We start from the raw sequence: 24,702 nt of genomic DNA on the forward strand, positions 1-24,702 counted from the left end.
GTACAAACGAATTTGCAGAATTGCTGAGAGCAAGTGTGGAATAACAGTGGAATAAATGTTGCGCAGCATTGCTGCGAGAAAGTGTGGAATAAAAGTGGAATAAGTGTGGAATGAGCGTTACGCAAACGTATCAGCAGCATTGCTGAGAGCGAGTGTGGAATAAGAGTGGAATGAAAGTTGCCCAAACGCATCAGCTGCATTGCTAAGGGGAGTTGTGGAATATGTGTTGAATAATCGTCGTACAAACATATCAGTAGCACCAACAAGAGCAGGTGTGGAATAAAAGGTGCTTGATGGCAGCCAACAACACCAATAACTTGAATGACACTTTATATTTTACACTTTATAATTTATGCTTTAAACACTTTATTTTTTTGATACAGCCGCCGCAAATCTTTGCTGGTCGTGGAAATCCTTTTATGTGTTGTTGCCTGTACGGTGTGTATCTTTTCCCTCGGCGTGTCGTTATCCCTCGTCATACCGATAAATTAAATAAACTTATATCCTAAGACAGCTGGCTGCTTGACGGTTTGCGAGTTACTCATAATGGATTTGCACAGCGAGATGAATTCCGTCGGGCTAAAGCCGCCAGAATTGTTATGATCGGGTGGCATAGTGGCGATGACCAGCTCCCGCTGCCGGTGCGCGAAAACACCACTGCTTCTCGTGCCATCCGCTGCTCTTTTTTGTGTTTTGGACGAAAAAAGCTAAATCAGAGCCGATGACAAATAGATGTGCACAGACAGTGAGCGACTTAAAGCAGCAATAAGCTCTGGACTATCTGCGTAAACTAATGACGGGGTGACAAAAGTACAAAAGTTCTCTGCGGTACTAGCACGAATCACTCCTGCTGTTAACTAATCACTGCTGCTGTGAATCATATCACTGCTAACTAAATGAACAATCACTAGCCGAACATTCTGGATTCCAGTGAATTTTATTAAGTACCACCGCTCACCGTCGTCAATATTCAAAAGAAAAAAGTCTTCTGCGTTGTGACTGTGTTATGTTGCTGGTGGTACAAGCGAAATGCTTTATTTTATTATAAATAGTTTATTAAATGTTTAACATGTGCGGAATAAATACTTCTAAAGTAATCTTGTACAGCAGATACCAAACATGATTTAAGAAACTACTCTTCAGCGCTTAAATACATTTTAACCAATTTTTGTTCCACGCTTGACAAACTTAAGCTGGTAAATCTACATCGGCTAAAAACTCGGCGCCTGTCATATGTCAGATTATCTCAGATGTGTTCGTTGACGGCTTCCGACCGACAGGATGTAAGTTCGAACCCAGGTGAATTAAAAAAGTATATGGCAGGCTTGATGAATTTTGAGTCAACCAATGATTTCCTACTAAGTCTCTTATTAAAAATTATAATATAGGCATACAAAAATGGCCATGAAAATAACGAAACCCACAAAATAAAATAAAAATACTTCCTGCATATTTTTTTTCTTTTTGCTTGTCTAAATGTTGAACTGCTGTGGAATAAATGTAGCTTAAGTGTCATCAGCAGAAGTTTAATAAACATATATACACGTACTGAATAAACGTTTTACTATACGTTGCATAACAGTCATACAAACGCATCTTCCACGCCCATATTCAGCACTGTGCTGTTTAAATTCTCCAAAATCAACTGTATAAGCATTGAACAGAGGTGTTTAGACATACTTGAAAAGCAGCTATACAGCATGTGCTGAATAAAAGCTGTCGGTTAAACGTTTAATAAGCAAAAATTGTTCCTTGGGTATGTCGCCAACGAAAGCCGCTGACCGAATGAACTATGCGCAGCCAAAACCATATCGTTCACTTGCGGATAAGTCGATGGATTCTTCGGTTTGTTGGCGTCTCGCTTGGTGAATTTGGATGTCTTCGTTGCCTTATCCGGGGAAGCAGCAAGCAGCAACAGCTGAAGCTCATTAATTTTCAATCGGATTCTATAGGGCGTAAATTAAATATCAATATCCGCCATTATCGCTTGTGGGAAGCTGGATACGCATATGAATAGTATGTGCTAATTTTTCGCTTGCACATAAATGATAACTTTTTGGCACATAAAGATCATTTACTGGGTACATTGCAAATATCTATATGTGGGACACATAGAAACTATACAGCTTTTCACGAGCGATAATGGCGGTTATTGAGCACAAGTGGGCACAATCTTTTGACATTCATTGTAGGCGCGTCGAGTTCGCCCTGACGGAGTTACTATGGAAACATCCATGATTATTTGTTGTTCGAGTGTAAAAATGTAAACATTGTTTCATTTTGCAGATTAGCTGAAGTGCAACATAACCGAACAGATTCAAACTTTTGTAGTGGTTTGCGGCCATAATTTCCTGAAAGCACCGGCTCAGGATACTTTTTACAATCGAGCGAATTAAATATTCGAGTGTACTCAGAGCCAAACAATAACTTCATATTGGTCGTGCTGTTGCCAAGTTTGCTCTCGTACAGCGTCTCGTTTTAATAAGAAACTTTCCGTTGCGTATTTGGCCATTCTCCCTGAAATGTCCGAAAACTGCGAAGCCACAATCCATAAAATTTCTTTCCGTTCAATCCCGTTCCTCTTCAGCTGATCTGCAAATTGAAACAATGTTTACATTTTTACACTCGAACAACAAACAATCATGGATGTTTCCATAGTAACTCCGTCAGGGCGAACTCGACGCTCCTACAATGAATGTCAAAAGATTGTGCCCACTTGTGCTCAAAAGCCACCATTATCGCTCGTGGAAAGCTGGATACGAAAAGTTTTCTCAGTGTACAGATTAAAAATCTAGGTAGAATTAACAAAAGGGCGAATGTCGCAAATGTAAACAAAACGGGTGAGAGTTATTTTTTGCTGGACCAGCATAGGAAAATCAACCCTCACTCGGTTTGTTTACACTTGCGACATTCGCCCTTTTGTTAATTCTATCTTCAAATGTTCAGATTAAAGAAGGTCATTCCAGCGGGGGTACATGGCCTCATCAAATGTCTTCTTCTTCTTCACCTTTATTACCACATTGAATTGGGTGGACTCGACCCCCCGGCACGTCGCCATTTTTCTGTGACTGAAACTGAAACGTCGAAAACACTGGGCGGGAAATCACTTCATAGAAAATCAATGCGACGGCCATTGTTGTTTGGGGTACAATAGTGAGGGGTCCAACTTAATGGGGGTATTGTCAAACTCTGTAGACCAAGATAGCGATGTCGAGGAGGTGGGTGGACTGGGTGGACTTTGTGAGGCGGGATTCGGCAAAGTATCATTCTTGGCATCACTGTTTCGTTCTTTTTTGTTGGCTTTTGTTCTATAAACTGTCAGTGTCGTCGTTTGTCATCGGCATCGCTAATCCAGCGTTGCCACATGTGTCGAATTTCATAATTTTACTAAACGAAAGCTTCCAAAGTTTTCTGTTAAATTTTAACTTTCCTGAAGTCTGAATAATAAGATAAATATGCATTATTTTTATTAAAGGAACACAAAAATGATATTGTCGAGTTTACCTGGATTGGTTTTCTTATTCAAACAGTAGTTTATTGCCTTTTTCTTTTTTTTAAATCCTGCTTATGGCAAGGATGGCAAGCCTGGCGCTGTCTAACGATGTGCGATAGAGTGATATAGACAAAAGACAACGCAACTGGCGACAACGCAAACACTTTTCTCCTCTGTTGGTTTGTGCTTATGCTTCTCATCTAATTTACTATTCCACCCGCGAGCCACCAGCCAGTAAAATTTCACTTTTATATGGTCCAGATTCGCGAGGGAGCGAGAGATTTCACCAATAAATCACGGAAAATAGAAATCAGTGCCCGACCGCTGCAACGATGACGTCTAAGCTGGAGATCAACGTACGAAGTCTAATCGCGCAGTGCGAGGAGATAGTTTCGGCCGATCAGCAGGACTGGAGACTGAAAAAGTACATCCGGTCGCTGGATACGATGATCCTGGAGCTGGAGGAACAGTTTGAGTGAGTGATCGAACACGATTGGCCGATGGCGTCTGATTTATCGCGAGCTTTTTTTTTTTCAGGAAACCAGAAGATAAATTGATAACGGAGTATCGAAATAGATGTGCCGAGCTGAAGAAGGCCTCCAATTATGTCGAACCGTCGCCCGCGGAACAGCGAAGATTGAAAACCAAATCCAAAGCAGCGGCTACCGAGTCCGGTGAGGACGTACTGCGCGAGATTCGTCAGATTCACGATCAAAAGTTTCAGAAAGAAATGCGCAGTGAACTGTTTAACGGTAATTTTTCCACCATTCGACGGCGGGCCGGCCAGAAGGTAGCGGAAAATCTGGAACAAACGGTCAAACAATACTCGGACATTCAGGAAAAGATAGCGGAGGATATGCTGATGCTTACGCGGAATTTGAAGGAGCAAACCGAAACTGCCAACAAGATTATCAAAAAAGACACAGAGGTAAGTTTAAATGGAGGAAATGCTGTTCTGGAAGGGTGACAGTTTTTTATTATTTTGTTTCTTCATTGTAGATTGTCAGTAAGTCATCCAAATTATCTGATCAGAATATGTCCTCGCTAACAGCTGAATCGGCTAAGCTGCAGGAAAGTTCGAAAAAAGCGTGGAAATGTTGGATGTGGCTTATGATAGGGCTCGTCATGATGATTTTCATCTGTGAGTATACAATACATGACCACAAATTTACAAGTTAAAAACCATTTTGTTAAATTTTAGTTATGGTACTATTTATGAAGATTATGAAGAAAAAAACTTATTGATAATCCAACCGGGAAACTTTCGGACTCTCGCTTTAAGTGTGTTTGTAACTATAAACAGCTGTTTTATTCCCTCTGCATTTCTTGTTATTTTGTTTTAGAATGAAGAAAAACGGAAGAATAAATTTTACAGTATTTAACCCACAACCTTTTGATGGTGGAAATCAAAGGCAAACACGATTGGACAACTTTATAGAAAGAAATATTTTATCCGGAATAGGTACAATTGTTCAAAAATTAATCTCTACAGAGAAACACAACACTTACATAAATGCAGCAGAACTGGATCATTACATGCCATTATAGGCCGGACCACCACCGCCCTCGGGAACGACCCAGTTAATGTTCTGCGTCACATCCTTAATGTCGCAGGTTTTACAGTGGATGCAGTTCTGCGCGTTGATTTGCAGCTTCATGTTACCGCCTTCGTCATTTGGTACGAACTCGTAGACACCGGCAGGACAAAACCGTGCCTCCGGCCCGTCGTAGATGTCCAAATTGTTCTTTACCGGAACGGTATCGTCCTTCAAGGTAAGATGGGCTGGCTGATCTCCTTCGTGGTTCGTTCCGGTGAGAGCAACCGACGAAAGCAGATCAAAGCTAATTTTTCCATCAGGTTTGGGATATTCGATCGGTTTGAATTCCTTTGCCGGCTTTAAACGAGTGTGATCCGGCGCACCATGGCTGAGTGTCCACGGCTCACGTCCTCCCAGCAGCAAAGTGAATCCACTGTACGCCACTCCTCCGTACAGTCCGAATGCGTTGTGAAAACTAGGCCGTGCATTTCGGACTTTGTACAAATCTTTCCACACATAAGATTCCTTAATTCTTTGGAAAAAAAAAACAATAATTTAAGAAGTTATCAAGTGAATGCAACTCTCCTACCTGTCCGGATAATCTTTCGGTTCCAATCCAACCTTATCCTGGGTTTGTCCCGAGAGGATTGCTTCGCAGGCACTCTCAGCAGCAAGCATGCCACTTTTCATTGCATAGTGGCTGCCTTTCACGCGCGGAACGTTCATAAAACCGGCGGCACAGCCCACCAGACAACCACCGGGGAACGTGAGCTTGGGAATGCTTTGGTAACCACCTTCGTTCAATGCACGAGCACCATAGGCTATCCGATTTCCACCTTCGAATACATGACGCACTTTGGGATGGGTTTTAAATCGCTGGAACTCCTGGAACGGACTCATATACGGATTGACGTAATCGAGACCAACGACAAGTCCAACAGCAACCAACGGAGTTGGTTCATTCAAATGGTACAGGAACGATCCGCCATATGTATTTTTATCCAAAGGCCATCCAATGGTGTGCTCCACAAGACCAGGGGTGTGGTGCTCCGGTTTAATTTCCCAAACCTCCTTCAACCCGATACCGTAGGTTTGCGGTTCATTCTCCGCATTCAATCCAAACTTAGCCATCAACTGTTTGGACAAATGACCTCGGCAGCCTTCAGCAAAAATAGTTGTTTTGGCATGTAACTCCATACCGCGGGCAAACGTATCTTTAGGAGCCCCACTCTTCGATATACCAACATCTCCTGTCGCAATACCTTTCACGGATCCATCCTCGTGGAAGAGCACTTCGGACGCAGCAGTACCGGGATAAATCTCCACACCCAGTGCTTCAGCTTGCTGTCCAAGCCAGGCTACTACATGTCCCAATCGAACCACGTAGTTCCCCCGATTATCCATAGGCCAGCCCGGGAAGATTGGAATAGGGAATTTTCCACTTTTGGACAGCCAGGAAAATTTGTCATGCGTTACGGGCGTAGTGAGCGGTGCTTCCTTCTCCTTCCAGTCCGGTATCAACTCATTCAGAGCTATGGGATCCAAACACGCCCCCGATAGAATGTGTCCTCCGACTTCGGACGCCTTTTCAACTAAACAAACTCGCAGCTCTTGACCCTTCTCCGCGGCTATTTCCTTGGCACGAATTGCGGCCGAGAAACCGGCCGGACCTCCACCGACGATCAGAAGATCCGCTTCGTCTACGAAGCGTTCCATGTCGACCTCTGCGCACAAAAGATAGCTTAAGTGAACTCAATTAAATTGTCATTATCGCAAAATGGCCTTACCTGCCCATCTTGAGTCCTTATCGCGAGGATGGACCGTATAGTGGGTTGTTATTTTTGGAAACTGAGCCGATGCTTCCGAATAGTTTCGATGAGTATTCAGAAGCACTCTGGGATCTGAAGCAATAAAAATTTATTAGAATGGAAATCATGCGATGTCACCGATGATAATTTATCAACAATAATAATAATGACATAACATAAATGAGTGAAATCAAAGTCCAATTTTATGCATAACAGCTTCATCCTGAGACTTTGATCGATTTACTCACCCAATAAACAAAGAAAAGGTACGCGGATTAAACTCAAACCAATTTAACTATCATTGATCTATGAAACCATGATTGAAATATCTTAATGCAGATATAAAAAATTAAAGCTTTGACTAAAAGACGTGAAACACTGGCGTGCTTTCGTGGACAGCGAACATTAATATTATACCGATCGATCTCTCTGATTCAGTAAAACCGCCTAATCTGCGCTTCGTTTAATTAAATCTGATAACGAAACTGAATTAGTCCGGTTGAAGAACTTACACTTGGACAGCTGTAGAATATTCCTTGCCATGATGATAAGTATCTTATCACTGATCTCCGCAAATTATATAATAATTTTAGTATAACATTCAGCAGCGTTGTGTTGTATTGGAACTCAATTGCACATATGTAGCGGACGTGGAGATAAACTTTGAACCTAAAGCAGAGCAAACAAAAATCCGTAAATACCTAATTCCGAGTATCAATTCGGAGACACCCCCTACCTATTTATTAGCAGGTGAACTGAACTTGATGGAATAAATTCTTTGTATGTATCACAATGACTTTAACCGTATAACATAAAGAAATAAAAATAAACTGAAATAACTTTCGTTCCAATAAGGGAAATACTACTAATGCCAGTAGAGTATAACAAGAACTAAATATGTGAGGAAACCAGAGATGCCATATTTTCTAAAAAAATGTCTGCAACTGCTCGAAAACCGGAAAAATCGAGCAGTTTTCCGGCTACTCGAATTTTCTGGTTTGAAAATAATCTGCGAAAATCTGCACACTTTTTTAGGAAGTCTGTGAAAGTTTAAAGAGCTTCGAACAAAAATCTGCAACAAAACAATAAAAGTCATAAAAACTGCAAATATCTGCATATTTATAATGATCTGCAAGACCGTTCCAAAAATCTGCAATTTGCAGACAAATCTGCAAATCTGGTATCCCTGGAGGAAACCCTGCCTGTGAGGAAATATTATTTTGACTTTAGATTAGACTTTACTCACCGCTGTGCTTGTGTGCAACAGATAAAGAAGTGATGCCAGGTTTGACTTCTCTCATTAAAATTGCGTATAATTTTTTTTGCTAAACTTTGTTAAATGACCTAAATGACAAAAAACTGAACTCGATCGGCTATTAAATTTTCTTCAATATTGTTGCCTGATCGAAAGACCATCTCGCTTCAGGACTTTTTTTGCAATAGGGGTTAATATGGACAAATGTGCGTAGTTCAGGCAGAACAAAGGGATGAAATCAGAGATCTCCACTGTCGACGGTTACCCGCTATGGCTTCCACCTGTCGCCAGGACAGGTTCTCGTCTATAGCCGTTGGCTAAGCTACTTCGCTATGAGCCTCTGGGTCTGCCTCTTCTACGCTGTCCTTGTGGATTCCAGTCGAGTGCTTCTTTACAGACCTCGTTCGCTCCTTTCCTCAAAGGTGTGTCCGATCCACTTTCACCTACGTTCACGAATTTCTGTCGCTATCGGCCGTTGATGACACCGACGATGGAGTTCCTCATTGGATATCCAGTTATCAGGCCACTAGGCACGAATGATATATTGCTGGCACCGGTTAATGAATACCTGCAGTTTTTGCGTTGTCTCCGCTGAGACGCACCACGTTTCGCAGGCATACAGCAGTACGGATTTAACGTTTGAATTAAAGATTCGGGTAGAGTGATCTTGTTTGACCGCCAAATGTTTCGCAGACCTGCAAAGGCACCTCTTTTTTTGTATTGTTTATGCAGGGAGAAAATCTTCATAGACAGCACCTTCACGGTGCCGAATAGGATTCACATGGTGCCAACATGCGCCTACCTACTAATAACTATCCTGCTTCCCGTTCCTGAACCTCTCCCGGAACTAGCGTTAGGTTTTACTTCAGGAGGGAGGACGTGCCCAAACACTCCGACTTATCCGTTGCGTGTGTGGGTTCACACAACACCCTTGCACTTCATACCGCCACTACCCTTCACCTAGGGCCTGGGCTGCCCAATCAGCCCATTACTGACCCTAGCTAAGCTATGTCAGGTCCTGTCGTTGCAAACGTTCTAGCCGTTGCAACTCCGTTATCACCACCGTTGCCGCCCTATCGACGGCACCCCATGCGCGCTGCTCAGCGCACATTCTCTGCACATTCTCTGTTGTCTTCCCCAACGACCGCAAGCATCACCCGCCGAGTGGTCGTGAAACGCGGGCAGTGAAACATCACATGCTCCGCCATTTCCTCGGCTACCGTGCAAATGGGGCAAAAGGGTAAGCCTACCCGCCGACGCGTATGTAGATACTTCTTAAAGCGTCCATGTCTCGACAGAAACTGGGTAAGGAAAAAGTTTACCTCACCATGTCTTCTACCGATTCAGGACGATATGTTCTGGATCAGCCTATGGGTCCACCTGCCGTGATCGGTGTGATCCCATTCCGCCTGCCAACGCCTAATAGATCCAGCCTAACTCTGTCCCTAGCGCCCCTGACGTTCCTCTACCTATAGCACTCAATGTCCTCACGTAGAAGTATGCATATGGGAATTATGGCTACAATAACCCCAATCGCATCCAACGATATAGTACGGAAGCCGCACGCAACGCGCAATGCTAACAGCCTGAACACCTTGTTCAGACATGCCTGATTGCGCTTACTCTCCAAAGCCGGGGCCCATGCCGGTGCACCGAGATGGCAACGCTGGCCATCAAGCGTCTCTTACTGCTGCTAGGACCGTAGCCGTTCGGCATGATCTTGGACAGCGCTGTAACCACCGTTGACGCTTTACCACAAGCATAATCCACATGGCTGGTGAAGCTCAGCCTGTTGTCTGCCATAACACCCAGGTACTTCACACTTCGTTTGGAGACAATCACCTGTCCTCCAACGATTATTTTGGCCTCTAGGGCCGACTTTCGATTACTGATCATCACCGCTTCCGTCTTGTGGTGTGCCACTCATTCCTCATTCGTGACCGGAATGAGGACATCATTCGATTGGCCGTACGGGGTCGGAGGCCACCGAACTGGATCGTGTTGCGGAAAGAGCCCTTCCACAATGACTTTCAGCTTTTGGGGGCAGGTTTCCTGCGGCGCGGATGTACCCTTCTTCTTTTTCATCACCACCACCACCATCACCAGGGGTTTGAATCCGCATCGCGGCATAGCGCCTGAAAACAGGATTTCTTGCTACGCCTAACCTCCTTCTTGGGCGCCGACCTGGCTGCTCTAAGTTCGACCCCCCGAGCTTCAGCATCCGCATCGTTCCAGGCCCTTTGTGCTAGCCTTCTCGCTCTGTTGCACCTGGAGCGGAGCTGAAAATGGTATCACTCCACCAGTATACCGAGAGACGACCGTTCATTGGCTGCCCCGTCCTGGGCATAGTGGTATCACATGCCCGTACTAGGACGTTGGTCAGCTCACGAGCACTCAGGTTCGAGCGGATGCTCTCTGCACTGAGTGCTTCAACGAACAGGACTTCACTTTCCACCTCCTCCCTGTTGACTTTAACCCGCGTGACCGTAGTGACCGTCGTTCAATCGTGTACCGTATAGCTTGGTGGTCGCTATGCGTGTACTCATCTGACACCCTCCAGCCCATGTTGGCAAGCAACGTTGGGCTGCAGAAGGTGATGTCGATGATCGATTGTTGTACCCCTCTACAAAAGGTACTGACGGATCCCACGTTAGCCAGACTTACATCCAGCTTGGACAGAACTTCCAGCAAGCTTTGTCCCCTAGGGGTAGTGCACCTGCTACCCCATTCGACAGCCCAAGCATTGAAGTCTCCTCCAATGACAACGGGCTTGCGGCTCGTGAGTTCGTCGGTGAGCACGTCTAGCATCCGGTCAAACTGCTCCGGCGACCACCTAGGTGGAGCGTAGCAGCTACAGATGCAGACGCCATCGACCACAACTATCACGAACCCTTCTTGGTTGGACGAAACCACCTCCTGGATCGGGCATCTACCCATCACGGCAATCGCTGCCATCCGACCCTTGTCGATTACCCAGTTTGCGCCGCCCCGGGGGACCCGGTAGGGATCCGCGATAATGGCAATATCGCATCTCGTTTCGGCTGCCGTTTGCCAAAGCAACTCCTGTGCCGTCTCACAGTGGTTCAGATTAATCTGTATAACCTGCACCATTATCGTTGCAAGGCCCTCCTATAAGCCGCACACAGTGGGCCACCTGTGGCATGCTTATTTACCGCTTCGGCTGTGCAGAGCAAGCACCTGGGGGGATTGCTACATCCCCTGGCGGAGTGGCCATCTTCGCCGCACGGCCTGCACAGCTTAGACCGATCGGGGGCTTTACACTTGCTTGCCCAATGGCCAAAGCCCATACACCTGAAACAGCGTCCGATACGCCGTTTCGACGCAAGTGTACAGACTGACCAGCCCACCTTAATTTTGCCAGACGCCAACATTTTGTTGGCGATTGCCTCTGGCACGTTTAAGGTTGCGGTTTGCATATCTCCATATGCCTTCCGCAACCGGATGTCTGCGGGTGCCACATCAACCTTTAGCTGATCCCGCAGAGCATCCTTCAGGTCAACTGCCGTCGTAATCTCGTCGAGGTTTCTACACTCGACAAGAGCACGCTGCGACAGCGCCTTTACTTGGCCCGCTTCGCCCAGGGACTGCTCAACCAGTTGCCTGTAATTCGAGCGCTGGACCGTTGGGTCCTTTTTGAGCTCGAAGAGCATATCCCCGGCCGGGGTTCAGCGGGTCTCACTACGTTGGCCCCAAGCTCCTGCAACTTGGGGTCCACCCGAACCTTACGCAGTAGGTCAGCATACGACAGATTACCTGTTAGCTTCACTACTAAGGCGTCGCCCTTATGGACACGCCTTGGCTTTGCAGCCGCAGCCTCGCTTGATTTCGGCCTAGGCGTTTTAGGCGGTTTACGCCTAACCACATGCCATTCATCTTCCCCGGTCCCGGCAGCACCGTCCGGGACCGCCTCCGCACCATCCGTTCGCTGGTAAAGGCGCGAGCCAAGGTCCGCTGCCTCTTGGCCACCAACGTTGGTCCATGGTCGGGCGTAGCCGCCTTGCGTTTGGCAAGCGGCGTACGCGCCTGACTAGGCATGGCCACAGCCTTAGCGGCTATGACCCGAGCTTCGGCGATTTCACATCGCTGCAGAAGCTCCTGCCTCTCCATTTCTTGTTACCACCATCGGGCGCTGTCTGGCTACCAAGATATTGAAAGGCGTCTAACTGCTCAACTTGTTGTCCCGCTACTGTGAAGTTGGTGGAATTGACAGTGTTCACTACCATAGACTTGGTTTTTACTACATTGACGGTGAGACCTTCTGCCTGGGAGCTCTCGGAGTTCATCTAACTTGCTCTGCATATCATTTCGGCGTTGTGCGAGCAAGACAATAGACAATGTCGTCGGCTAGGTCGAGGTCATTCAGCTGCTCTATCGCTAGAGGATTCTAAGGCAATCCTCGATTTGGTCTACTGTCGATTTCTTCAACTAATATCTCATCCATAACCACGAGAAACAGAAGCGGAAGCGAAGATAAAATGCAGCCCTGTCTCACTCCAGCAGTAACCCTTATGGGGTCGGACAAGACGCCGTCGTGCAAAACCTTTCATGAGAACGCCTCGTACTGAACCTCGATGAGATGGACTAGCTTATTTGGAACTCCTCTACGCCTAAGTGCGCCCCAGATGTGTTGAGACGATCCAACGCCTTTTTGAAGTCAACGAACACCAGCACGAGGTTTGACGCTAGAAACCCTTTTAATAAATTTTTCATCTCATTGTAGCAAACTTGTTGACTTATAACGGATCCTTACTTAACTGGTGCCAAATTTCAAGTTATAAAAAATATTTTCTTTTTTCTGAAAACCCATAGAAGTTTATGATGCGAACATTTTTTTTTTTTTTTTTTTTGCGAACATTAGACAGATGGTATTCATAACTTGAGTGTAATGCTAGTAGCCACTATGTGAGCGCAACATACTCCGTCGCACTTTTATTTGTACTTATTTAAATTAGGCGACTGTTAGTTGCCTCCACGTAAAAACGTATATATTGGATGTATCTTACCAGACATCCTACAGCGATATTAATATGATAGTTGGGAGAGAATAGTTTTCATCCAATCGTACCTACATAAGAAAACGTAAAAAGGAACAAGCAGTGTTGTGGTACAGCGAAGCTGTCTGTAATTTTTATGTGCCCGAACACTTCCGCCTACAATACATTTTTAATCATTAATCATTCGAAGCAGTCAAAATAGCTAGCTATTCCGCAACGCTAAAGATTGTATCCTTGTTCAGCCCGCCCGAGGGTCAGTTGGCTGATCTACGCGCGCGCGGCGCCGGTTTCTTCCATGGCGCTGGCTGGCTGGCTGCTCTACTGTGGGGTGAAACATGTGAAATGAGGACTTTCCTGAAAATGAGGATTTAAATTTCATCACCCATCATGTGCGTTTTAATTCTGGCCAGTGGACGGGAGCCGTTAATAAACGTGCTGAAGCTAATAATCATAATCTGTAATCGTGATATCCACCGCAACCGCACATGGTTGTGCGAGTCGAACGAAAGTGGCGCGCGTAAGGAATCTCAGGTTTTGCTGCCCGCTACCCCCGACAAAGCCCTTTCGAACGGAGAGGATGGTCCAGCCGGAAGGAGTATATGTATTGTCGGGTGACGGTTGCTGTGTACTGGCGGGTCCTTGCTCAATGCCGCACAGCACATATTCCAACTTCACATTCTGCGGCGGAATGTTATAAAACCGATGCGATCTTGGGAGCTGCGGTTAGACGATAAAAATTGCTGGCGAATGCTGGAGCATCAGTGCTGCGGCGACTGATAAGACATATACAGAAACCACAGGTGATGCCACTCGGAAGAGGTTTCGCGATTCTGCAACAATGACTGACGTTCGTCCGATAGAACTGTAGTGTGTATGATTGCTTTATAAGAACTTAGTTTAGCTTCGACTTTGGCCTAAAAAAGTGATACAATAGAAATGTTCTTACTGATGAGGCGAAACTTACAAATTGGTGAGTGATATGTTGTGCTAAAAAAGTTGTGAGTGTGAAACGGTTTTGACGCAGATTTTGTGATGTATCATGATTAGATTTAGAATGTTTAGTGTTACAGTTCATCACATTTTGAAACCGAATCTCCAGCTTAAAAAAATAATGATGTATTCGCCGAATTAGATTCTGAATCTAATTAGAGTGGATCTAAACGAAGTGTAGAACAGGAGCGACTGTCTTTGACATGCTATTTTTATTAACGTTTAGATAAGTGGTGGCTAAACTTTACAAATTATAAAATATGAAAATAGAAAGATCACTTTGCATGAAACAACAGGACCGCAGAAGACATATACATATCAGTGTTGCTCGGAGCTCCGCAACGAATTGAATGATCCATGAAAAAAAACCCTCAAGTGACCAACCAAAAACTCGTCGTAATCTGCTCAACCGGGTGCAAGTGCACTTACTTAGTATTTTCAAGATAAAAAGTGCTCCGATTTAGTTCAAACTTTACTTATTCGTTTTCTGAACATTTTAGAAACGTTTTTGTTTATTTGGCTTTTAGTGTTTCCCCTCCTGACTTATCCCAAAAACCATCCTCCCTTTTCATCGATGAGATTTTTATTACAAAAATGATAAATTTTTTGAATCACTCGACCGATTTGATTAATTTTAATAGCAAATGAAAGGTATGGCAATGAAATTTTGATAACAAAGGTTTTCATAATGTAACACCCAAAATGATTCCAGTTTGTATATTTTTCTGAAAGTCGGAGATGTTTTAAATAACACATCTAAAATTCAGAAATGTTAATTTTTTGTTTTAAAGATACGGTTTTAAGAAAAAATACTAACTCACTAGGGGGTACCCTAAACGCAAAATTAAAAATCCTTATATAAAATTTTAGGAAGAGGAACAAGTGTACAAAGTTTAAATAACATCGGAGCACTTTTTGTGATAAAATTACTAAGTAGGTACAACAGTAAACGGTTGATCTAAATCGGGGTATTAGTTTTTAACGATTAAAACCTCAAAAAACATTCTTGCATGTTTCCATATGTATGATTGAATTTACTTAAATTCGTCTAAATAACGAAGATTTGGAGCCTTTTAACATTGTTTCAAGAATAAAATAACGTGCTTGGCAGCATCTGTTATAATTCAATGAAGTTCTACAAAGCTATAAAGCATAAACCTTGCTGTGGTAAAAAAGCCAGCTTTCTTAATTTGACACACCAAAATAATTTGACAATATATAGCCGTGAAAAGAAAAGTTAACGTTCACTGTTGGATCTTGGATGTACCTGATCAATTTGGTGTATAGCGACCATAATAAAATATTCGAATGAATGAATAATAAATTTTCAGCAGTTTCCGTGGTTGTGCAACATATGGACATTAAATTTTATTATGTACTAGCTGACCCGACAAACTTTTTATTGCCACAAATTAAACTGTGTTGTACCTAAATCGTGAATTTCGGATGACCTTTGTCACAATCTCAAGTTTTGCAAGTTTCTGAGGAGTTTATGGGTGTTTTAATATATAAATTTTCCTCATAGTAAAGTAGAAAATAACTTGCTTACCCTGATAAAATAAGGCGGATAGCATTTAAATATTCGCCACCATTACAAACCATTTCTCCGAATACCATTTTGCGGAACACCACTTCTCGGTTGACCATAACGCGGAATATAGAGTTTCGCAGAATACCATTTCGCGAAAAACCTTACGCGGGATGTACCATTTCACGGAAAATCTTTTCGTAGAAAGTACCATTTCGCAGGGGTGACCCAACTGCAGGAAAGTAATAGAGGTCAGTAGATCTAGGAAAATAAATAAACCTAGATAGAAGTAATCTCTACGGGACGCTGCCCCTCGACAGTGGCTGGCGCTTCCGACGGCAGGTTGCTGGCAAAACTCGCGGCTTGTGGCCGTCTCGCCCTAATTCATCTAATGTTACTATTGATAGTTTTGGTGGTCTTGTTATTAACAAATGTTTTATGAAAGAGTCTAAAATTTCTCGAGTTCGATTAGTTTTTGAGTTACGCAAAAATTTCTGCATTATTTGTATGAGAGTCCTTATCCCCCTACCACAGGGGTGAGGGGTCTCGAACCATCAACCATCATAAAAAAATCCTGCCTCCAAAACCCCCCACATACTTAATTTGGTTCCATTTGCTTGATTATTTCCGGAGTTATGAGGAAATTTGCGTTTCATTTGTATGGGAGCCCCCCCCCCTCCTAAAAAGGTAAGGGGTCCTAATTCGAGTTATGCGGAAATTTGTACTTCATTTGTATGGAAGCCCCCCCTTAAAGGGGAGAGGGGTCATAATTCCCTTTCTAAAGAGGGGAGGTTGAGACCCATGGAAAAAATTCTTGTCTCCAAAAACACCTACATGTCAAATTTTGTTCCATTTGCTTGATTAGTTCTCGAGTTATGCAGAAATTTGTGTTTCATTTGCATAGGAGCCCCCCTCGTAGTCAGTGGGGGGAGGGGTCTCTAGCCATCATAAGAACCTTCCCTGGCCACAAAAACCCCTACATGCAAATTTTTCTCGCCGATGGGATTCAGTAGTTTTCGTTTCTATAAGGAACAGCCCGACAGACAGACAGACAGAAATCCATTTTTATAGGTATAGATTTTCCTTGCAATGTAAAAATTTATTACATTTTGTTTTGCAATTTTATTAGTTGAATGAAATGTATAACTTTATTTTTTTCTGTATAAAAAAAGCTTTGTATTTATTGAGAAACAATGAATGGATCATGTGTCCCAAGGGATCAAGTCTACTTCGTCTCCCTTTTGTTTCGCTTACAACTTGCAGGCTTCATCAGACGAAGTTCGAAAACAAACACTGATGAAGCCTGCAAGGCGTAGGCGAAATACGCATCTGTCTCGAATAAATATAAATAGTAGAATTTAATTTGGAAATGGTTTTTTTATTTTATTCGAAATTGAAACTTAATTTAACTTGGAATTGGATTTGAAATTAAGTTTGAAATTGAACTTAAAATTAAAATTGAAATTGGACACAAATTGGATTTAAATTGAACTTGAGTAATTTCGAGTCTAATACATTCGCAATTGAAAGTCAAATTGTTTTGGAAATTAAATTAAACTTCAATTTGGACTAATTTGAACTGTCCCATTTTTTCTTATTTTCAGTGCTGTTTTCCTTATGTTTTTCATTCGTTTTTTGTTATTTTCTTTCCCGTCTTTTCTTTTTTCTTTTTTTTTTTTTCGTTTCTAGGAGCGTTTCGAGGGCGCTATATTTCTACATATTTGCGTTGGTAGGAGGAAATGCTTATCAACTTAGAGACTATTTGCTTCAGGAAATGCTTTATTGGTTTCACTGTTCCTGATTTTTACTATCAGGTATTGTGAGCCAATTAGTAATGGGTGATTATCTACATCTTCATGAAAATCGACAAAATTTTTGAATTGTTTCGCAATGTGGTCATCAATATTCTATATTTAATTTATTCTGATCATTCATGAAGCAAAGTATTATTCTCAGTTTTCGTGATTGGTGCTGAGGTGTTCAGGTTCTGCAAGGGATCAGCATCGCCTGCTTTCGTGCTTCGTTCGTTGCAAGAGGCTTTGACAACAAAATTTGTCCGAAGTCGTGTCAATTCGACTTAAAATCGAATCAGTAGTTTTGAATAGTAAGTTGTGTTGTAATTTACAATAATGTTTGACTCGGGTGAAGGGCCGAATGTAGGAGTCCCTGGTCGTTACATGCATGATTTTCGTAATGAAGGAAATTCGCGGAGCAGTAAAGTTTTTAATGTAACAGTTCGTAAACGCATTAGAACGCGTGATTATGATGACCTCTTCGATAGCGTTATCTTGAATTTGCGAGAAAATGTTCAATCAAATCAAAACATTCGTGATTAATCGTCAACCTCATCTAACTAGATGGACACAATATTTTCCGTCCATACAGTGGATTCGCACGGAACAAGTCTATGTTTTACTTGCAGAAATAAATGTCCAAAGCATAATATTCATATCATCGAATTGAATTTAAACCCAAATAAGCCGCACGCGCTTTCTAAATGACAATCTATAATGATGATTGCGGAAAGTTTTTGTAATGGATGAAATGTAATCACTGACGCGCGTTGTTTCGTTGGATCATATTACCTTCCAAGACGAACCCTGATCTGTACCTTCCCCTACTAGCACAAATCCTATCCTATGATAAGTATCGGACTAATATTCCTTCCTTTTCCCATATAGTACCCGTACCCGAGCAGGAGCGAAGAGCAAAATAATATCAAAATGTGTTATGAAAATCGAATAACTCGTATCAAAATTTTGTCTTGTTTTGGCTGACATAGTTGGTAAAATAACAAAAAATAATATCAAAATTTTGCTCCTTTAAGGCCAAAAGAATAACTACTTATGTTATTTGAATAACAAAGCAATAACATAACTGTATTCAAAGTTTGGAATAACATATTTTAGTATTATTAAGGTATTGAATAACAAATGCAGTAGCATATGACATATTAAAAAATCATTTCATAAAATATTTATAATTTAAAATCTTTTTTATCAACAAAATTTTTTTTATTAAATATATCGAATGTCATTTTAAGGTCATAATAAGATATGATAACAAAATCAGTTATTAAACTCATCTTACAACTTATGTTTTAAATATTTACTCAATAACAAAATAATAATGTATCTCCATAGCTGTTCTATAACAAAATATAGCATTATACTTCAGTTTGATATTGTTTTTATATTATTTTGCTCTTCGCTCCTGCTCGGGTACACCCTGTTGGTCGTGGCCGGCGTCGTTATTGGTCAATTTTCAAAGTATTGAAACAGTAGCAGTTGCACAATGAGAATGTCATGCTACTCCCAAGTACCATTCAATTGGTGCAATTTTACTGGTTCGGACAATCACGGAGTGCAACTACGGACAGTCTACCTGAGCTAAGTTAAGCTAAGCTCTTTTTTTCTTTTTTCGTTTCTAGTTTATGTCTTTTCTATTCATTTATCTGCTTTCCTTCTCGTTTTTAGTCCGTCTGTTCCGTTTTTTCTCTTTTTAATGTCCCGTTTTTCCATCTGTCGTGTCACGTTTATTCTGTTGTTGGCTCCCTTCTTCTCTTTCCTCTCCCGTTCTCCTGTTGATTTCTCGGTTCGTTTTTGACGTAGGACAACGTCTTTGTTTACTATACTGGGACTGGGTAGCACTTTGTGAAAACGAAAATAGAAGCGTAACGTTTGAATGAAAGATTTCAAATACTGATAACTACTAAACTACTAAACGAAAATGAACAGTATATATATGGTTGGATAGATAAAATGATCATAAAATGCAATTTTATGGGAAGGGGGGGGGGTTTAAGATTATTTTTAAGAAAAGCGTAAGCGGGGGGGCTCCCATACAATTGAAACATAAATTTCCTCAAAACTCGAGAACTAATCAAGCAAATGGAACCAAATTTGGCATGTGGGGGTTTTAGGAGGCAATAATTTTTTCTACGGCGTACTGAGACCCCTTCCCCTTCTAAAAGGGGGGGGGGGCTCCCATACAAATGAAATACAAATTTCCTCATAACTCTAGAACTAATCAAGTAAATGAAACCAAATTTGGCAGGTGGGGGTTTTTGGAGGCATGAATTTATTTTATGACGGTTCGATACCCTGACCCCTGTGGTACGAGGATAAGGACTCTCATACAAATAAAACAGAAATTTTTTCGCATGTGCCATATTTTCTGGTATGTAACAAGCGGTAAGCTATAAAAGTAAACTAGTAAAACCTTGTTGGAGCAAAAGACAGTGAATCGACGCCACTAACTTACGTGCCTATTGCCATTTATGTCAAAAGAGAAGGACATTCGAATGGCACATCATATATGCGATGAACGTGCTTTGGCTTTAATGTTATTTGTAACCAATGGCTCTTTTAAAGGTCACAAGCGAGTTAAAGTAAGATTATTGAAACATGTCAAGCTACGCATAATCATATTTAATATAATAATTTGTGGGCTGGTCATTCATTACTATTTCAACCTTTATGACGCACACAAGTAATTATTAAAAGAAATCTCTATGTCTCTATGGTTGCAGGTGTTGTACTTATGAACCACCGTCCACGTATTTTCCAAGCCACCATTGCATTTAATGAAAAATTGAATTTGAATATTTCGCTCTTCTCTTTAAAACATTCACCCTTACAACCCTTAGGGCTGTATACCTCGTAGTTTTTCCTTCCTTTTTCTCTTTAATACCTTTTTTCTGTTTTACATTTCTTCTTTATCTGACCTATTTTCTCGTTTTTTGTTCACTTTTACTTCTTTTATACCCCATGTGCATCTATTTCCTGTTTTCCTCCTTTCCTCTATCGGGTTTCTTTTTTCTTTTTCGCTATTCTTTTTTCCCCTTTTGTTTTCTTTTGTTTTTTGTTCAGTTTTTCATTTTTTGTCTCATTTTACCTCCTTTTCTCTGTTTTTTTTCTATCCTCTTTTTTCTCTTTCTTTGTTGCTTTTCAGCTCTTTTCTCGTTCCGCTTTCCGCCCTTTTCCTGAGTCCATATTTTTCTATGTTCAATTTTTCGTCATTTTTCTTCTGTTTTTCATTGTTTCCAAGTTCGTGTTTCCTGTCTCGCATTGACGCAGGACTACGTCTTGTAGGATGGTTGCTGGTATAGGAGGTCATTCAAAAAAAATCTATCTCGGAAAGTGGTCTAATAGTTTAGCGATTTTCTAATCGATTGTCTATATTTTTGATAATATTTTTTTGAAACGATGGTTCTACAATTGATGAAGGGACGGTAGGGGAAAGAAATGAAAGTTTTTTGGTGAAGGAGGGGAAGAGCGGACAGGAAGGCGGGGGGGGGGGTATTGGTAGGTATGCTTGACAAGTAGTCATTTCGACTCCTACCTTTTGTCCAATGCTGGAAGGTGCATGAGTCGAACCAAGCTGTAATCTGAGATTATAACCGGATTCGAACCTACAACACCCGCCAGGGCATGTGGTTCGCTGGTACTTGTCCAGCGCCTCTATGGTTCAAAGGTACAAGTACCAGCGAACCACATGCCCTGGCGGGTGTTGTAGGTTCGAATCCGGTTATAATCTCAGATTACAGCTTGGTTCGACTCATGCACCTTCCAGCATTGGACAAAAGGTAGGAGTCAAAATGACTACTTGTCAAGCTTAGCTGCCAATACCCCCCCCCCCCCTTCCTTTCCGCTCTTCCCCTCCTTCACCAAAAAACTTTCATTTCTTTCCCCTACCGTCCCTTCATCAATTGTAGAACCATCGTTTCAAAAAAATATTAATATATATGTATGACCGCATTTTCAAGGTCAAGACTAAAAACTTGAGATTAGTCTATATTTTTGTAATAATCAATCGCAAAATCTACTACGCATCGACCCAAATAAAAAAATACTATTGATTCTTGAGGTTGCACTATTGAAAAATTAAAAATAATGAAGCACTGCCCAACTAGAAATCCTCGCTTCGTGATTGGTTGGAAAAGTCATCATATAAGTTTCAACGTGTTGTTAGAAAAAAAAGTGACAGAACAGGCCGAAGATTCTTTGTGGCGATTGAACGTAGACCAATTTGTAACTGCGCTTGGAAAGTATGTCAGAAAAAGTGACGAAGTCTTCCCATTCAACAGAGCTTTTTGCGTATCACGATTAAACTAGACCAATGTGATGTCTATGTTAGGAAAGTGCGCCAAAAAACATACTACATGCTACTATCGCTACAAAGAGACTTACGTAGTCTTACGTTACCTATGCGATCGTGTCTTGCACACATCCTTTCTGATTTTTTGTTATTTTCTGTCCCATTTCGACTTTTTTACTTTTTGTTGTACCGGTTTTCGATTTTTTTTACTTTTTTCGTTTTTGTCTGCTCCGTTCTTCCTTTTATGCACTACTTTTCCCCCATTTCGGTCACGTTCTGTTTTCCTGTTCGTTTATCCCTTTTACCTTCCGTTTTCAATATTTCTCCATATTTTTCTGCTCCGGCATTTTCTCTCTTTCTTCTCCTTCTTTTCTATCGCATTTTTTCTCTTGTATTGCAGCTTTTCTGTCCAGTTGACTCTCATTTTCTTCGTTTAGTAATGAATTTTCCATCTTTTTATCTTATTTATCCTTTCCTAACCAGTCTCTTCGATTTTTGCTTCGTTCACCCTTTTTTTCGCTCCCATATTCTTCGTTTCCACTTTTTATGTCCCGTTTTTTCTCCCATTCTGTCAGGTTTTTCTTTTTTTTTCGTTTGTTCTCCTTCCGTCTCATTCTGCTTCTTTTTTTGAAGAGCAGCAGGAGACGGACTACCTGTAGATCCATTGGTAATCGATCTGTGAATATGCTGAGGAAATTTACTAATTTTGTGATTAAAAGATTAGACAAACAAGAAAAAAAATGTTCAAAAAATTTGATGGAACATAATTTTCCTACACTTCTTTGTAATTAAATCAAAGTTGAAATTAGGCTTTTAATTGAACATAAAATGGCAATTGAAATTGGATTTAAATGGCACTAAAAATTGTATTTGGAATTGAACATGAGCTTGACATCGGTGTTGAAATTGGTCATGCCCACAGACAATTGATGTAAAAAAAATTTAACTCATATCCTACAAATTATTTTTTTAGCCCCCGATTTTTCAAGCCAATTTTCAAGGGGGGGGGTAGGTGACAAAGGCTTTGAAAATGATTTGCAATGGCCTAACTGGACATGACATTGAACTTGAAACTGGAACTGTTTTTACGCAATTACTTATCGCAAAAATGGTGGCCGATCAAATTAAAAACAGCGGTCTTCTTCTGGGTTAGAGAAATTATTTTATTTTACAATAAATTTGACAGAGAAATTGGGGCACGTACCCCAGGGTGTCCCAGCCAGGCCACGCCCGTGGTGCAACTATTGTATCAATCAAATTTCTGCGCGCAACTTTCTCAAAGATCAACATGATGCAATTTTGAAAAGCATAGAATTTCGCTGAACCTGCAATAGTCGAGCTAGAAGCGCTTTGCGTTAAACCTCTTTCAGTTAGGAATGCTCGTTTAGTTTCTCTACATTTCGCAGCACTCAAAAGTATCCTATAAACTAACAAATCAATCGGGTATCCGTTTCTTTACGTTCATATTGTCAAATACCTTACCGGTAAAATAAGAGTTATTATATGCATTAGCGCTGGTGGCGGTAGCAACCGGCAAAAGTTGGCTTCTAACTTACTCACGGAAAATGCAGTTTATAACTTACCTAGCCATGTAGGTACCATTACACATGCGGAGAAGAAACGGGATGCTGATAAGAGGACAGTTTCAGAAAAGTTTTGCCCGTCAGCCTAAGAGCATACCATCCAATAAAAAGCCATTAGACTAGACACTAGACTAGAGCAGCAATGTAATGCCAAAGTCAAACAGCACAATTGATGGTCATGTTTGATAACAAAGCAATGAATAATGAAGCTGCGAGACACTCATACGACGGTATAATGACGCACCCGATGTAACATTACGTGTACGATTGCATCCGAAATGAAAGTAAGAAAAAAAAACCGGAAAAGTTAATTCCAAGTCATTTGTAAGTTAATTTTCCCAACAATAACAGCAACAGTCAACCGAATTGCAGAGAAGTTTAAACGATAAAGTTTTACTCCTTCGTTTACTTACCAATCACGACCACCTACCACATGAGCTGATGAAGGAGAGTTTAAACGTGGCATGAAGGAAGGTCCTATAGCACCATACCATACGCGGGTAGAATGCTTCATAATAAGATTATATGCAGAAGACAGCGGCGCATCTTCTTTATGATAATTTAATTGGTTCGATATGTTCGAACGCGTAAGCGTTTTGTGGCATGCTAACGTTGTACAATATGAGTAACACGTGATTTCTGGTAATTTAAATGTGTTTTTATTAGCTCAGCTAATAGAAGTATTATTTCTAATTATTACCCTTTCTTTTGTTGGGAAAATATCATCAATGGAAAACATCACCAAGACTTGACATGTGTGCTGTTGGTATATCACAACTTGAAACAGTTGAAATGATTCAAAGTATGGCCATTTTGGGTTCCATCATGACGGGCATTTTTTGCTTTAATATAATTGTTGCCTTTTCCTATAAAATCACTATAAAAAAGCTTTACTGCTTATCTCTCTACTTCACTACACTACACGGTAGTAAATTGAAATCATATAGCGTGCAAGGACCCATGGCACAACCAGCTACGTAACGCGAAAGAGAATCGTTCTTTTTCATCAAAGTGTCATTTTTGGCTGGCATATAAATGAGCTGAACGACTGAACCAAAGTTCAGTGAAAAGAAATGTCTGCCTATAAAATAAATCTCCCTTTCATGAAGTGTGGTCTATGCGGGTGCTTGGTTTTTTTCCCGCACCGAAATGTACTGCAGGAAATTATTCCCCACCTAAACCTACTTATTGTTGTAACTTTTCAGATTAACAGTGCATTAGGATAGCTCATTGTTAGTTGTCCAGGCTCTTGTATTATTTTCTTTTTGGGACAGTTGCGCCTTGTTTGGAAATAAACCAAAGATCACGTCGTAGGTAGGAGTGTGGTGCTGTGTGGGATTGACTCCAGAGAGTCATATAATTTGTGCCGGCATCAAAAAGGATAATTTTGACG

General features: G+C 41.5%; 2 protein-coding genes across 3 annotated transcripts; one reads left to right on the forward strand and one right to left on the reverse strand.

The window, feature by feature from the left end:
- The first annotated feature begins 3,642 nt into the window (after nt 1-3,642).
- LOC128733549 (vesicle transport protein USE1) lies at nt 3,643-4,917 on the forward strand. 2 transcript variants are annotated; one of them, XM_053827202.1, is made up of 5 exons: nt 3,643-3,672; nt 3,755-3,968; nt 4,031-4,421; nt 4,493-4,634; nt 4,695-4,889. In XM_053827202.1, exons 2-5 carry the CDS (start codon nt 3,826-3,828, stop codon nt 4,736-4,738), a joined length of 720 nt encoding a protein of 239 aa, XP_053683177.1. In that variant the 5' UTR covers nt 3,643-3,672; nt 3,755-3,825; the 3' UTR covers nt 4,739-4,889. The 2 variants fall into 2 exon arrangements, with proteins under 2 accessions (XP_053683177.1, XP_053683178.1); XM_053827203.1 differs by lacking the exon at nt 3,643-3,672 and having other exon boundaries at nt 3,689-3,968; nt 4,695-4,774; nt 4,837-4,917.
- LOC128733548 (electron transfer flavoprotein-ubiquinone oxidoreductase, mitochondrial) lies at nt 4,790-7,680 on the reverse strand. Its single transcript, XM_053827201.1, has 5 exons — nt 7,576-7,680; nt 7,352-7,508; nt 6,819-6,932; nt 5,621-6,755; nt 4,790-5,563 (listed from the first exon to the last, which is right to left on the reverse strand). The coding sequence occupies exons 2-5, from the start codon at nt 7,380-7,382 to the stop codon at nt 5,026-5,028; spliced, it is 1,818 nt and encodes a 605-aa protein (XP_053683176.1). The 5' UTR covers nt 7,383-7,508; nt 7,576-7,680; the 3' UTR covers nt 4,790-5,025.
- Nucleotides 7,681-24,702: the final 17,022 nt, after the last annotated feature.

The sequence above is a fragment of the Sabethes cyaneus genome, chromosome 2 (genome assembly GCF_943734655.1).
Source record: "Sabethes cyaneus chromosome 2, idSabCyanKW18_F2, whole genome shotgun sequence".
NCBI lineage: Eukaryota > Metazoa > Arthropoda > Insecta > Diptera > Culicidae > Sabethes > Sabethes cyaneus.

Coding starts and splice junctions, on each gene's coding strand:
- LOC128733548 (XM_053827201.1), bottom strand. CDS start 7,382: ATGGCAAGGAATATTCTACAGCTGTCCAAGT. Junction 6,756..6,818: donor TAAGGACTCAAGATGGGCAG/GTAAGGCCATTT, acceptor TTTTGTGCGCAG/AGGTCGACATGGAACGCTTC. Junction 5,564..5,620: donor CCGAAAGATTATCCGGACAG/GTAGGAGAGTTG, acceptor TTTTTTCCAAAG/AATTAAGGAATCTTATGTGT.
- LOC128733549 (XM_053827202.1), top strand. CDS start 3,826: ATGACGTCTAAGCTGGAGATCAACGTACGAAGTCTAATCGCGCAGTGC. Junction 3,969..4,030: donor GAGCTGGAGGAACAGTTTGA/GTGAGTGATCGA, acceptor TTTTTTTTTCAG/GAAACCAGAAGATAAATTGA. Junction 4,422..4,492: donor TTATCAAAAAAGACACAGAG/GTAAGTTTAAAT, acceptor TCTTCATTGTAG/ATTGTCAGTAAGTCATCCAA.